The sequence below is a fragment of the Poecilia formosa genome, unplaced genomic scaffold (assembly GCF_000485575.1).
Source record: "Poecilia formosa unplaced genomic scaffold, Poecilia_formosa-5.1.2 Scaffold10, whole genome shotgun sequence".
Lineage (NCBI taxonomy): Eukaryota > Metazoa > Chordata > Actinopteri > Cyprinodontiformes > Poeciliidae > Poecilia > Poecilia formosa.
In genome coordinates, this window is record NW_006799949.1 from 950,562 (window position 1) to 965,473 (window position 14,912).

Sequence of the window (14,912 nt, forward strand, 5' to 3'; positions counted from 1 at the left end):
ATATATTTTTTTTTAATCTGAATATTCTAGGCTGCTGAATTAAGCTGTTCTGACCCTTGCGAAGCATTACTAATTAAAGAACCATATAAAGTTTTGGAGTAGTTGTGGGCCTTCAATTATTTAAGTCACCTTTAATCCTAAGTTTTTCAATGGTAGTAAAATTGCCTTGATGCCCGGCTCGTAAATCTATAGAAGGTTTTTAAAGGTTGCCTTAAGCCTAAAATTAGTCAAACAACACACTGGGGCTCCATACGAGTCATTAAATAGTACCTGGCTCAGAGTCAAGAGCAAGCTGCAAAATAGAGAGTGAACGACCGCTATTGTGAATCCTAGTTAACTGTTGACTCAGTCTCATTAATTTATGAAAGGAAGAGGAGTTGGATGGAGAGCTGGTTGAGTGTTTACCCCTCAGAGTGAGAAGTTAGTTGGGAAGAAGCTCAGCGCATCAGACGACGAACGAGTGATTTACTGAATACTACGGGTTTTTACTCATGCTTTTTGTGTCTTTGTCCACAGAGCTTTCGTCTCAAATGCCGATGGATAGCAGCATGAAGAAACAGGAACACCTATGGCGGAATCACTCCCCGAACTTTTTGGCTGAGAAGTCCTTCAATGCGGCCGTGGCCGGACTTGAACCATACTGTGCTGTCTGTTCACTTTTCTGTTCCTACATGAAGGTAGAAACACGCACTGCTGCGTACACACTTTTTTTGGAGGATGCACATGATTACTCAGAAATTTAATATCTAATTTCCTCTCCATTCAAGCCAAACAGAGATGTTATCAGTTTGACCCCTGAAGCCTCCCTACCTCGACATGGTATGTCAACTCGACCACTGGTCCCAGAGATGTGCTTCAGTGTAGGAGCAGTCAACACAGAACCACCACCCACAAATTACCACATCGGGGAAGATGGAACCAGTCTTTTGATCCGGTGTAAATGTTGCGCCATGCAAGTTCATGCCAGTAAGTACTAAGCTCATTAATAAAAAATATACTAGTCAAATATAAGTATGTTAGAATACCATGAAAGGAGCTTCTTTCACCCTAACAAGCTAATGTGATTTAGGATTTTAATAAAATATTGTTTACATTTTTTAGATCCTTAATTTTTGTGCCCTAATAAATCATATAAACATTAAAACTGTAAATGTGCTAATTAAAAATTAAATCTCATTGTGTAGTCATACATAGTAAAACAAATAAATAAATAAAAATCTCCTTCTAGTATGGAAACAATAGGTTTCAAATGAATAATGCGAGTTTCTTGAAATGCCTGATGGACTGTGTTTGTACCAACCCGAACTAACAAACTCATAAATCACATCACTAACACATACACACAAAGTCCACAACACACACATTAACCCTCCTGGGTTCTTATTATCCCTAAACCTGGAACACACCTTCAAGGCCAGTTCGTTATTCATCCTGGGAAGAGCTGCTGAAACAGCGCTGCTATTGATAGGAAGACATGAAGCAGAAAGAGCTCCTGTCAAAAATGCCAGTTGTGCATTCCCACACCTTTTGTTCCTCAGTGTTCTGGGCTGAACATTCAACTAAAAATCATTTAAACATGCCCTGGTGTTGTATAAGTCTGCTGGTCTGTGGGCTGGCAACCTCAAATTGGGGATTGGAGCAAGAAAATTGGGCTATTTATTAACAAGAAAAACAACTGCTTAGCAAGGAGGTTTGGTGTTCGAATGTGTAATAGCAGAGAATAGAAGGAAAGGTGGCCCTTCAGGCCGTTCTGTGTTGTACACATCCACTGATACAAAATTCAAAATATGTCATAGGGGAACTGGTTAAAATAATCATCATCTCCTCTCTTACAGGTTGTTACGGTTTGAAGCCAGAGTCTGTCAGGGATTCCTGGACCTGCACCAGGTGTACAGCAGAGGCCTGGGTAGTGGTGAGTGGACGCTTAGCTGATGTTCACACACAGATGGAGAATAATGGCTAATTTTCTTCACTAATGTGTTAAGTCATCATGCATGTTCAAGAAATAAATTTCCAGAGAAGTGTGAGGTGTTCTAAAAGAATTTGGGTTTTTCAGCTCAAACCTTTGATTTTAAAGAATGTATCTGTTGTTCCAGGAATGCTGCCTCTGCAACCTGCGTGGAGGAGCTTTGAAGATGACAACAGACAACAGGTGAGTGCTTGAAGACCTTTTGTAAGTTTATATATTTGAAATGTTAAACTAATCAGGAAGATGGATTTATAACAAAAGAATCCGACATTTTGTTCTTAGAAGATCCAGGTTTTTTTGTTTTGTTTTAAAATTTCTTTCCTGTCTGACTTGATCTTCAGATGGGCCCACGTCATCTGTGCCATCGGTGTCCCAGAAGCTCGCTTTGTCAACGCTATCGACAGGGAGCCGGTGGATGTCAGCGCTGTCCCAGAAAACCGCAAGAGTTTGGTAAGTGCAGATGGAGACAAATACAAGGTCTGCATAAGTCTCATATCATAGTTTATTATTAAACAGGCAGAGTTCAGCTTTCTTTATACTCCTAGCCGTCTCTGGGGAAAGTAAAAACTTTTCTGTATTGATGCTCGCCATGATGGTTTTCCTGTATGCTTATAAAGTCTCCAGGGCCTCCTGCGCTCCTCCAGTCTTTTCCTACTCTGAAGCGGATTGCTTTCTTTCCTGTTCATTGCCTTTGTGTCTGTCACTTTCTCAGTTACCCCGCTTCCTTTCCTGGAGGATTGATAGATTTCAGTTTCTTTCTTTTTTTTTTTTTTTTGAGAAGTGGGGTAAAACAGACATGCGGAGGGGAATGGCTGAATAATCAGCTGTCATTTCTCACTGCGCCAAATGAACTGCATCGATCCCGAGGGTTGAAGGCAATTTCCCCATTGCTGCCGCATCTTTAAACACAACTTATTTCGTTCTTTCCTTTCGCTGCTTTTGTTTTATTACAGTCCCTCTTTTGCAGTCTCTGCTCTGTGGCGAGTGATCGGAGCGCTTGCTGCTACATTATCACAAACGCACAAATAATGTCACCTCTCAGCCTCCTCTTCTCTCTGAATAATCTATCAAAGACAAGCTGGGTGACATTTGCATCGGTGCGCTGTCAGAGAAGGTTTCTTCCTTCTCTACTTAAAAAGCTTTGAGAAGAAGCTGTGCGCTCTAATGATTCGGAAGACTGGTCTGATCAAATGTGAGCACGCACCCATGGAACCAGTTTATATCGCGCTGTGTTCTCCAGTCACTGTGTCACCCTTCTACCCTTAAACATTTGCCTCTCAGGAAACTTGTTATTGTTATGTTGGATTCTATAGGCCATTGTTGGATGGTAAAAATCCCAAAAAGATGTGATTTTTGGCTGAAATTTGATGACATTTTTCACATTCTACAGTAGTGTTTTTATAGTTAAGAAGTTGTAAATCATAATCAACAAATCATAATTTTGCTTCAGCTGCAAAATTCAGAACTATGAAAAAAATTAACAACTTGTCTTTATATTAATTATTCACTTAATTAGTTCAAACTAAAATGACTTTCAATTCAGCAGTGGCATGCTGGTAAAAACTAGGTAGATCAACATGCAAGTTTAGATCATGCAAGAATTGGCATAAGCTGTTTATATCATATTTATGTTCACTTTTACTTTTACAATACTAATAAAGTTTGCAGAGATTATGTAGAGATTTTGAAGATGAAAATGGAAAATCTATATTAGTAAAGGCAAAACTGATGTAAATAGTGATTTGTTATTCATTCTGACAAAGACAAATGTCAGAAAGTCCTTCAAGCTGACACGGTAATATATTTTCATTGTAAAAAGAGCCATTCCAAATGGTTAGGATGAAAACTGTAATAAAGTTCTGCGCCTTAACCAGCATTGAAGCGTGACATAAAGTCTTGACGCTGGAACCCTTTGTGATTGCTGAAGGTCTTGGGTAAATAAACGTATGCCTTTGCCAAATAATAATTAATAATTTGGATTTCACTGGAGCGAAGGGTCTTTTTTGCAGTAACTGTGGCCTGACTTTCCCAACAAAACTATGATGGGGGGGAAAAAATTATATATGTTTATAGTTTATATACACCAATTACATCACATCTTGACAAAGTTGTTAGTAGTGTTGCTATCAGATCCTGGTAGGCCAGTTGGCAAAGTAGTTGGTATGCTTCCCATGAGGAAATATTTCTCGAGACATGACTTACACAAAACATAAGACACAAAAATCACAGTCAACATAACGCACACTTTAAATGTATTTTTATATAGGTATTGCATAGCCTTGTTTGCAGCCGAAGTCAGCAGTTTACTTTTAAAGAAATGTATAGCGAACTGTCTTATTTGCTGACTTAATATGAACATTCAGCAGCGAGCTGCAACACAATTAATGTTGCTGCTGAGTTTTGCTGTTTGCTCTTATATTACCATCTTCATGATGTTTCATCAGTGGAAAACTGCTAGCTGGTAGCAATCATAGGAGGCAAACTGGCCTGCACAGGAGCAAAAATGAAATATTGACATGATGATAAAAGAAATGTATTCTTTCATTGATTGGTTGTGCTCTCCAGCTGCTTGGTCATTTTAGTTTTAATTTATTTTTAAAGGAGGGGCTGTATAGAACGGGGACAGAAAAGGGAATTTAAAAGACAGAATGTTTCTGATTGTAGATGTTTTCAACTGACCCAAGTGAATGTTGGTGTTTAATTAACATGTCTAAACAGATGATGTGATGGTTCTTCTGTTTAAACAAAGTTTGTTTTATGAGTTGAAGTGATGTTATTTAGGTCACCAGAGATATTAATTCAAAAGGCCTTCAGTCCTTCGCTCATAATTTAACTTGCTTGTAATTGTAGTGCTGCAGATTACTCTGGTCCAAGAGGGGTTTTTTTATGCAGTGCACACAGAAGTGGAAATTTGGCAAGAGAGCTTCAAGTGTCTGCCTCATCTCCTGGTCATCCTGCTGCTTTGTAGTCTCTTGCCAGAATGTCCAGTCATTTCTTCTAATCCTAAATACATATTTCATTGTGAGTGATAGAAGGAATCATGTTGGATAGGGGGAATAGTGGTTTTTCAGTCACACGAAACTTAAATCCTAACATATTAAATATTTGTCTGGTTTTAAAGTTACAAACAAGAGTTTAGTCTCAAATACAGAATATTCCAATAGCTGCAAATAAAGCATAAATGGAGAGTAGTAAGAGAAAGTGACAGGAAAGAGGAAAATCGGTCAATATGGGTGGTAGAATTTGAGTTTTCAGCATTGAAGAGAGTACATCTCTATGCTTAAAGATGAGCTGACGTTTCAGTGTGTGCTTTTTGTCTTTACAGAAATGTGTGTTCTGCCACACAACCAACCCCAGTCTAAACCGTGGCGCCTGCATCCAGTGTACACATGAGAACTGTGCCACCTCTTTCCATGTCACATGCGCCCAGATTGCCGGAGTGGTGATGAAGCCTGCAGACTGGCCCTACGTGGTGTCAGTCTCCTGCCACAAACATAAAAAGGGCATCCAGATGGTGAATAAAGTGAATAAGGTGAATAAGGTGAGTGTGTTAGCATTTTTCACTTCTTCCTGCTATGTTGGTGTAACTCAGGGTTGTTCAAAGTGTGACCCGGGGGCCATTTAGAACAGAACATGATTAGTAATTATAGAATAACCCAGACATTGCTCTTGCTGATTCCCAGTCCTGACTCTTGTCTTGTTTTTGTCTGAAGCCTCGGGCAGCCCCTAAACCTGCTCCTCAGGGTCTAGACCTGGGCCTCAAGGTGATTGGGCGTAAATCCGACACTTGGTACTACCACTGCACCATCATTGGCATCGCAACGCAGACGTTCTACGAGGTCAACTTTGAAGAAGGATCATACTGTGACAACGTGCACCCAGAGAATATAGTGGTGAGTGTTTTCACCAACAGGGTTGTTATGCAGTCTGGAATTTGATCTCCATATTTACTGGGTCTGAAATGGAGAAAAAAGGGTGTGGAAAAACATTCGTATTTGCAGACTTTTATTCCCCAGATCATTCATCTTTGTGTTCTTAGCTGTGGAAGCCACTTGGTATAGGCAATGGAAGGTAGACTGAGTACTCAGGAAAGTTCTCTGTCTGGAATATTTATATGAAGAATTTGGAGGAGCCCTCCTCCATTAATCCAAGCAGCTACTCGTATGATTATAGTCAGTATGGTATTTTCATTTCAAAGCGTACAGATATATCCTAGCAACTGAGCCATGACTGAAGGTATGGAAAATGTATTCCGCGTTATAAATAAGATAACCCTTAATATTTGCTGTTTAAAGATGGCAAAAAACAGTGCTTTAATAAAATTAAATTATTAAAGCTTGCTTCTAGGGAGGTTGAATCATGACATAGCTATACAAGCAATCGAATTTAAAATGCTAAATACTACCCTTGAATTTCAGAAGGTCAAACTTTTTACTAAGCTGTAAGTAGCTGGATATGAAGACAACCCTTGAGATGTAAAATTAGAACTATGAACGAAATCGTGCAGAATTCTATAATTCAATTCTTTTCTCCTATATTCTCCTATGTTCTCTCATCTTTGTCCTTCCTCTTCCAGAGTCACGACTGTCTGCGTAACGGTGCTCCTGACGCAGGGGAGCTGATTGAGGTTGGTACACCGGATGGTGAAAACCTGAATGCTTCCTTTGTCAGAGAGCATGTCCACAAGCTCTACCAGGTGAGGGGAAATCTGTTAGCCTGACTCATCTGTCGATGCACAGACAAATCGCATGTAGCTGGTTTAAGTGAGACCAAAAGTTTTGTAGGTGACTGGCTAAAAGGTGTTTTATTACTGTTAGTATTGCTGTTGCAGTTTTCCAAATGACCTCCACAAGAGTCATTCTTGTATCATAAAATTTTTTATTTAGTATTTTTGACATGCTTTTGCGCTGAACTAAAACAAAACAAAAAAAGAAAGAAAGAAAAACAAGCCTCCGGCTGTTCAAGCAGCCAGAGTCACAACCCTGACCTTTTTCCTCTGTTGCAGAATATTGTTAAAATCTACATTTATATTTAAGGAGCTTAAGTGAGGCTCTGATCCAGTCAGTGAGCAGCTTTGGTTCAATGTCATGGTCAAGGATAATTTGACAGCAGCGCATGTTGGTTGATGGTTCCATTGTTGTGGCGCTGACTGAGACAGGCCCAGGCTGGGTTCCCTGGCTTACCTTTGAATTTTTACTCAGAACCAATCTGATGTTCTCTGTCATTTATTCCCCACTGTGCTCCCCTTTGTTCTGCAATGAAGGCAGTTTCATTCCAGTTTAACCTCTCATGATTACCAGTTTTCCCAACTTCAAAGTGGTGCCACATATTTTCTGTTTTACAAACGGAAAAACAATTGAAATTTCCAACTAATGCATTGTTTAATACTTTCATTTAGGTGGAGTTTCAGGATCAAAGCCAGCTGATGCTCAAACAGTCAGAGATCTTCCAGCTGGATCATGAATTACCTAAAAGAGTTAGGGCTCGACTGGTGAGTATTTTACTCAAACTTTACTTTCTGCTGCCCTCAAACTCCACTTTTGTCTAATTAAAGTCCTTTTAAAGCAAATGAGACACCAAACAGGGAATGCATTCATGTGTGGCTCCCTTGTACTTAAGAAGTCATTACCATGTTGGAGTTCAAATGTCCTGTGGTTTTCATACCTCATTTATAATGTCTATTTTTTTACTTAACCAAGCTTGTGATGGCCAGAAAACAAAACAAACCTGCATTACTGTCTTTCACAGACGACTAGGTGATGTCGCAGGCTGCACCACACTCACTCATATGAGTCTTAAACTCAGATTTTCCTGTTTCCAAATTAAAAGGGAAGTTTCAAGCAGTATTTCCATTGCAAATACTACTTTATTTTATAGTTCCCCAACAGAGAAATTATAGCAAACAGCATTAAACAGCCCTGATCATAACTCAACGTTGATTTTAGCATTTCAGCATAAACACTGGAAAATAATCTGATGCTAACATTTGTTTGGTAAACGAATGCTTTGTTTGGCCAGTACAGGCTTTTATCTTCAACATAAAAGTATTCATAAAATGCTGGCGATAATCAGCGTTAACAGAAATCACATTGAGGTTCTTTTTAAATGATTGCTTTTAAAATCAAAAACAGTTATAGCTCTGCATATTCCACACGGCTGCTTTTGTTGTACAAAACCACCCAGACTGCTCAGATTTTCAGAAATCAGTCTTCTGATTATATGCAAAGTACGTCACGTCGTCAGCGTCAGGCGTTTAAATCTAAATGGATGTGAAAGCCGAGGATGTGAAACTCATATCAAATTCCTTGCTGTGTGCACAAGCAATAAAATCCACAGTGAGATATAATTTTATTATTACGGCCTGTAGAGCGGCCTTCTTGAAGACCTCAGGGCACCGTAGGCTATTAATGTTTTTTAAATTCAAACTTCAGGTGTCTTTTGGGCCACTGAACTTTAGCAGTTATTTTATTTTATGAAATTTTAACCTTCTGTAGTTTTGTTCCACAGTTGGACTTTAAATTGATTTTACATTATACTGGGTTTTTTTTAGCAGACATTTTTTTTAATTTATTTTAGTTCAATATTCTTTGTTTTGTAAATGCTATTTAAAAAAATGTAGTCTCTGCTCCTTTAATATTTTTATCAACCACCACTGGTTGTTTCCACCTCATCACACTCATTCTCTGAATTATCATCATCATCAGTAACAATTACATTTCCTCGGTCCATCTTTACTACACATTTTCTCTGCCTTTTTTTCATGTTGCTCTTTGATTAGCTCATTAGGTCTGTGTCATTGATTCTGTTTGGTACTTTTAGTTTCTTCTTTTATCTGGTCTGAACCACTTAGCATTGCTCTTAGATTTCAGGTTATTTCAAAGACTCTAGTAGGACTTGCTTCATGCTGTTCCAAGGACCCAGATTAACACTTCACACACATTTTGACAATAAGATCTGGCTTGTTTTTCTTACATTTTCCATAGTAGTTTTATTCTGAGGGCAAAGTCCTAAAACAATTGCATCAGCAGAAACTCCTCCCACTTCAGCAGCTTTGACCTCTCGGCCACCGAGTTCACAAATGAAAAGGCAGAACTTTTCATACATAAAACCATCAGTGATGATTCTGTCACTGGTGATTGCAACTAAATTAAAGGGATTTCAGTGTTTTATTGCTTGTGAGGCAAGAGGAAAGACTCCAGTTGAGATTAAATGCTACTCTGGTTCCTGAAAAAAGGTTCCTGTTGTGGAACTTCACCTTTTGTTTGTGGAAAAACTTCCTGGGATCGAGCACACGTGAATGGAAGCGCAGTAATATAAAAAAATGTGGTAAAGATGACATATTTCAACTTGATGAAGTTTTCTGTGTGTTTTTCTGTCTGCATCCAGGCTTTACCTACCCCACAGGAGGAAGTTCGTCCAGCTGATGAAGCTCAAGCAGCGAAACGCCGCCGGCTGCCCTCCAGCTCAGCTGGGCCTAACACCGCGGATCCACTTCCAGCACCAGCACAGCAGAATCACAGTATTACCACTCAACCAACCGTGGAGCCTCCCTCCATGACTCCTACTACCAATCAGGAAGCCCCCACTCGCGTCAGCAGCATTCAGACGGACACAGAGACCCCAATGGACACAGGCGACAACCTCGCCGAGCCCCCTCCGATCTCCAACCCTCCGCTGACACAGCAGCACACCCCTTTTCAGGCCACTTTGAACTCTGACCCCTTCCTGTCTGCTCCGTCCTCCTCATCGCCACTGCCACCACCACCACCACCTCCACAGCACATGGGCGACAGCTACACACCAAGCAGCGGCTATGTTTCCTACATGGAGACACTCCTCCACTCACGTTTTCCTCAGGACGAAGGCCCAGGCCCAGTGTATTAGAAATCACCTCCACCATGTTATTAGTCAGCTGACAGTGGCTGAGCCAACAGGAAGTAAGCTAACGGAGGGGAACTCTGAGTGCTGTTTCGATGGACACATGTTTCCTAGGTGAGAGGAGGAGGAGGAAACAGGAAATCAGAAGCACTCTTTTAATGCATGGTCCTTTTTTTATATTTTTGAGTTAATGTGTCTGCAGTGGTGCTTTGACTTGCTCTGGGACAGCACCGTAGCAACAATATTTTTTTTTCTTTTTTTTTTTCAATGTTATAAGATTTTTTTTTTTCTTTTTTAGACTTTTTTTGGCAGCTGCTGTGCTTTTCTTTCCTTTGTGCTGATATAAATAATTCTCCAGGTTGGCGTCTGTTCCGTACTTTGTTGCATCTGTTCAATTATGCCACACTCCCATGTTCTTCCCACAGAAACTAAAGCATTATGGCAGCCTCTCAGCAGTGAGGCCTGGTGGACATAAGCTCTTCTTACTCAAGTGACCAGCAACATCCGTTTTTCAATCCAGCTAGTGGTAGCCTGGATACCATCAGGTGGACCCGCGTCATCCATCTGCAGGCTCTCCTTTTAGTCGAGGCGTGTTCTTGTCATATTTCCAGACATAAACGGTGGGGGGGGGGGTTTAAAAGAGAAATGTATTGTAGCAGGAACTCAGTATTTAAATGTCTTTGTTAAATATTGAAAGAATTATTTGTAATAGAGCAAACATGTTGAATGCAAACACTAGTAGATTTGTCTGGAGGGTGCATTGAAGTTTAGTGATGTAGTTATCAGAGGACATTTTGTGTTAACATCATGTGGTGGCTCCCCGTTTCTTTTTTCTTTTTCTTTTTTTTTTCTTGTTTTTTTTTCCTCACATCAACACGATCTCAGGGTTCCTACAAGCAGAGCCCGAGTATGACGACCCAGAAATTTCCCACGTTCACAATCGGCAGAAGAATTACCGTTCCTGATATTTTCAATTTAGTCCCTGGTGTTCTGCTGTTTGTCAGTGTTGTTGTGGTTTAATATCACCAAGCTCCTAATTGCACTTAAACCTGCCAAAACATAGGAAGTTCAGCAATTGGAAACATCTGTAGGAACCAAAAAAAAAAAAAAATTACATATATTGCACCATATTTGAGTTTCCATTGTAAGTAAAAAAAAAACTATATTGTAATTTGTTGTCTGTTTTTCTATTATTCTACTCTTTCTATGTCAATTTTCTGAAGTGAATTCACAAACTCGGCCCATCATGAATATTAATACCTTGATTTTTGGTTAGGTTCTACAAGCCCATTACTCAGTTTGTACTGCTAACCACAAATCCTGTTTCCTGTTTTTCCTGCATATGTTCATTCTGTGCTACAGAAATGCACAAACTACTGATGAACTGAATTCTTGTAACACAGACCCAGTGTACATACCGCAGGCCTTGTGTTGTGATTCACATTTGTAAATGTCACATTATTTCTCCCTATAACCCGTCGCAGCTAAAACATTTGAGCAGAGGTGCGTTTCAACTGAGATCCATTCAAACAAAAATTAACTCATGGGATTAAAGTGGGCTACTTTTGGCCAACTCCTTTGTGTTTTGTGTGATTTAATGAACTTTTTTATTCTTTCTTGGTCAAATAATAGGAATGCAGAGGGACTAACACCTGATATTTATTAGTTGTAATAATTAAAGCTTGTCGCTGTAAATGTAATTAAGTTATTTATTTATTTATTTATTTTTTTTTTTTTCTGGAAACTAAAGTCATGATCATATATGCAACTTCCATGTTAGTAAAATAAATAACTCATAAACATCTTTCAAAGTTTGGCAACTGTCACTTTAAATAAATTAGCTTAGCTCCAGCACCTACCTTAAAATAATTTAAAAAAAATCTATAGCCCATATATTTTTCTTTAACAGTTCTTTAATTAGTCTATGCTGGACAATGCTAATTCAAAATTCTGTTTTCAGTGATGGCTGATGTCTTATCACTTGAAACAATTTAAATAAGTAAATTTATCCGTTTTTAATATAATTTCTTAAATGTAAGGTAAATTAATAAAGTCTTTAACCAAGTTTCTAAATCTAACCTGAAGAGCCAACCGATTCCAACCTGGTATTTATTCATTTGTATTTTTTTATTTTATTTTATTATTTTTTTTACAAAAGTGTTAACGCTGTCACCATATGGGACAGCTGATATGTAACAAAAATCAATCTCCCAGTGCAGAAATACAAAAGCAACCAATCAGAGCCAGGAGGAGGGTCTTAAGTTGTCAATCATCCTCTTGTATGCGCTTTTGAATGTGTTAATGGCAGAGAAACAACTTGCCGTTATAGGAAAATTATTTGTCCGCTACCATTGTTGGCTATGCTAACTAGCCTTAGCATTCATGTAGCAGACCCTCGTCAAGACCCTCCTCCTGACTCAGATTGGTTGCTTCTAAACAAGCTGTGTATGTCTGTAGTTATTGCGAGAAGACAGAGGAGCTCAGTCCCAAGATTTTAATATGTAAAAAAAAAAATTATTGCATTTGACTTGCATTTCATACGGCGTTTGGGCTGATTGGATGCTAAAGGTAGCCATTTGGCCGTCAACTGATTTTTCTTCGATGTTTACACTCCGCTTGACATTTTTTCAGGTGAGTAATATCTGATTTCTTGTAACACAGATCCAGTAATGCAGTTTAAGTGCACACTGTGGGACATAAAATGCATAAGCGGGCATAACGTTTTGGTTCAGCCCACCACCTCTTCTCCCCCGTAGAAATGAGAAATCTTAATGTTCCAGAATAGCAGAGTTTAGTGTCGCACATTAATATTCTGCGTGAGTTCAGCTGTAAAACATTTTTGTTCGGTACAGGTGAATATTGCTTACTGCCAATATTTGCGGTACAAATTATGTAAACGTATTAATAAAGAGCTGATTACTTATTGGGTTGTGCTAACTTTTCTCATTCCTCCTTTTTTTCATAATTCTGATTTTTATCTATCACATGTAGAAAACACTAAAATCGACATCTTTCTCCAAAAGCAAAGTTCTGCACAATTGCATATCTGTCCTTAAAGCTGTCTTGCCTTCATGTGCCCATCATTAAAGTCAGATTTTCTCACTGGCCCAATGGAGTGGGCCAGTGACACTGGCCCACTCCATTGCTCCATTTGCTCCAACTTTGCTCCAAGCACGTTGGAGCAAAGTATGCTGGGAAAAGCGGGACCTCTGGAGAAAGCTTGAATCCAGAGGGAGATTAGCTTCAGCCACATGACGATGTTATGCAGGAAATCAGAGCAGAAAAGCATCAGAGGTCGCCTCCACACATCTTCAGTCAGTGGATCCGTCGCCACATTTCAGCGAATCAATGATAAATTTTCTTGCTTGTTGCAGAACTAAAAACATTATTTTATTTTTTTTTTTACATTAAAGCATTTTCTCGGAGTATTAACTCAGGGTTATACTCGCCGATGGCATCAATCTACAAGAATAAAAATGCATCACAGCCTGATTTTTACCCATGAGTGTTTTCCCTCATGTCCTCACGCATGGCCAGAATTCTCTCATACTTTGCACCTCTGAAATTTTAAGGAGCTATTGAGAAGTGGGTGGAAGTTAAAGGGAAGGTCACTAAATAAACAAGACCTCTTTGTCTTGTAGACAAATTGCAGAGACGTTAGCTCTCTTTCTCTCTGCTCCATGCACACAAAAGACGACTAGCTGAGCATACGCCAGGCCTGCACTGCCCTAGTTGGAAAAGGGCGACCATTAACATTCTAAAGTGTCCCTGGTCTCTTTGCTGAGGAGCTTGGGACGTGCCAGCTTGGCAATTACTTTAACAACTCAAGAGTTTGATTTCTTTATTCAGTTGAGCCGGGGAACAACTGAGCAGAAACAAGCTGAAAAGGACTTTAGAGGACAAAAGTTTATGCTGACCCATCTGTGGTTCGTTTGAACAAAGGAGAGGGAAACTATTTTATGTTTTCTTTCTTAGCAATAAAGCCAGAAGGGTTTTGCAAACAGAATGTGTTGCTGCTACTGAAGAAACAACACAACCCTGGAAGTTCAAAGTAGGTGGCCACAAGTGTCAGAGTGACCATCAAAACGTCCTTCAGGATGACATTTAAATCTCCAACCTAATGGTTGACTATCTCACAGCTGAATAGCTCCCGTGGAAATGGAAATCACTGAATGCAATTGAATCTAATTGCAGATGAAAGTGGCAATTATGTTGACAAGCTGGTTGATATGACAGGCTCCATTATAGCCTTAAGCTTTTATTACATTTCTGCCTCGTAAATCACATCACCGAAGCTGTATCAGACCATAATGACTCAGTCGAGCTCAATCTGTCAGCACTGTCTTTCGTTAAAATGGGGGATAAGACTGAATTATTAGTGGTTGCTCTTCTGTATGAACTCCACCAAATATCAAAGTCTAAGCAGAGACATGACTGTGGGTGCAGTGAATCTACAACAATCCTCAGAGGCATCCTCCGGGGTGGGGGGGGGGTGCTGGATCACAAGCTGTTTGACAAAAGCCTAAATAAATACACAAATAAACACAATATTTCCCTGATGTCTTTGTCTAAACGGTTCATTTGTTCCTCTGTTTTAAATCATTTCTGTTCTTAAAAAAAAGAAAGGCCAGCAAAGCTCATTTTCATATCTGACAGCGATCACCTTAATAAATACAACATGACGTTAAATGGTGATTTAATTTACGTGAAGACAAAAAAGCAATCCAATCCAACCTGGGTCCACATCAAAAAGAAGTTGCCCTCTAAACCTAATAACTGGTTGAACCAGGAACTGTCATCATTTTTTTTTATGATAGCTGACAATTAATCTTTTACATGGAGGAAATTTGGGTTCACTCTCCTTTGCAGAATAGTTTTAATTTAGTCACATCGGAGAGTTTTTGAGCTTGGACAGCCTGTGCAATGTTAACTCAGCCAGGGGGGGTTCCAACTTCCCACTGACAGCATAGGCATAAAAGCAATAGAAAACTTGTCCAGAGAACTGACAGACAAACCAGTTATACTTTTTTTTTCAATTTATATATCTGGGGTTTGCACATGCTCC

The 14,912-nt window shown here is 39.4% G+C and overlaps 1 protein-coding gene across 5 annotated transcripts in view; it reads left to right on the plus strand.

Moving 5' to 3' along the window:
- The window catches only part of kdm4b (lysine (K)-specific demethylase 4B), a 57,747-nt gene extending 46,327 nt beyond the window's left edge, over window positions 1-11,420 (plus strand). For 3 of the 5 annotated variants that reach the window (XM_007541250.2, XM_016665165.1, XM_016665178.1), the window contains 10 exons: window positions 517-677; window positions 768-966; window positions 1,836-1,912; window positions 2,097-2,152; window positions 2,311-2,419; window positions 5,295-5,510; window positions 5,683-5,862; window positions 6,546-6,665; window positions 7,368-7,460; window positions 9,356-11,420. In XM_007541250.2, the coding sequence (XP_007541312.1) occupies window positions 517-677; window positions 768-966; window positions 1,836-1,912; window positions 2,097-2,152; window positions 2,311-2,419; window positions 5,295-5,510; window positions 5,683-5,862; window positions 6,546-6,665; window positions 7,368-7,460; window positions 9,356-9,853 (1,709 nt within the window). In that variant the 3' untranslated portion in view covers window positions 9,854-11,420. The remainder of the gene's footprint in view (window positions 1-516; window positions 678-767; window positions 967-1,835; window positions 1,913-2,096; window positions 2,153-2,310; window positions 2,420-5,294; window positions 5,511-5,682; window positions 5,863-6,545; window positions 6,666-7,367; window positions 7,461-9,355) is intronic. The other 2 variants (XM_016665166.1, XM_016665175.1) reach the window with 2 other exon arrangements.
- The last annotated feature ends 3,492 nt before the right edge of the window (window positions 11,421-14,912 follow it).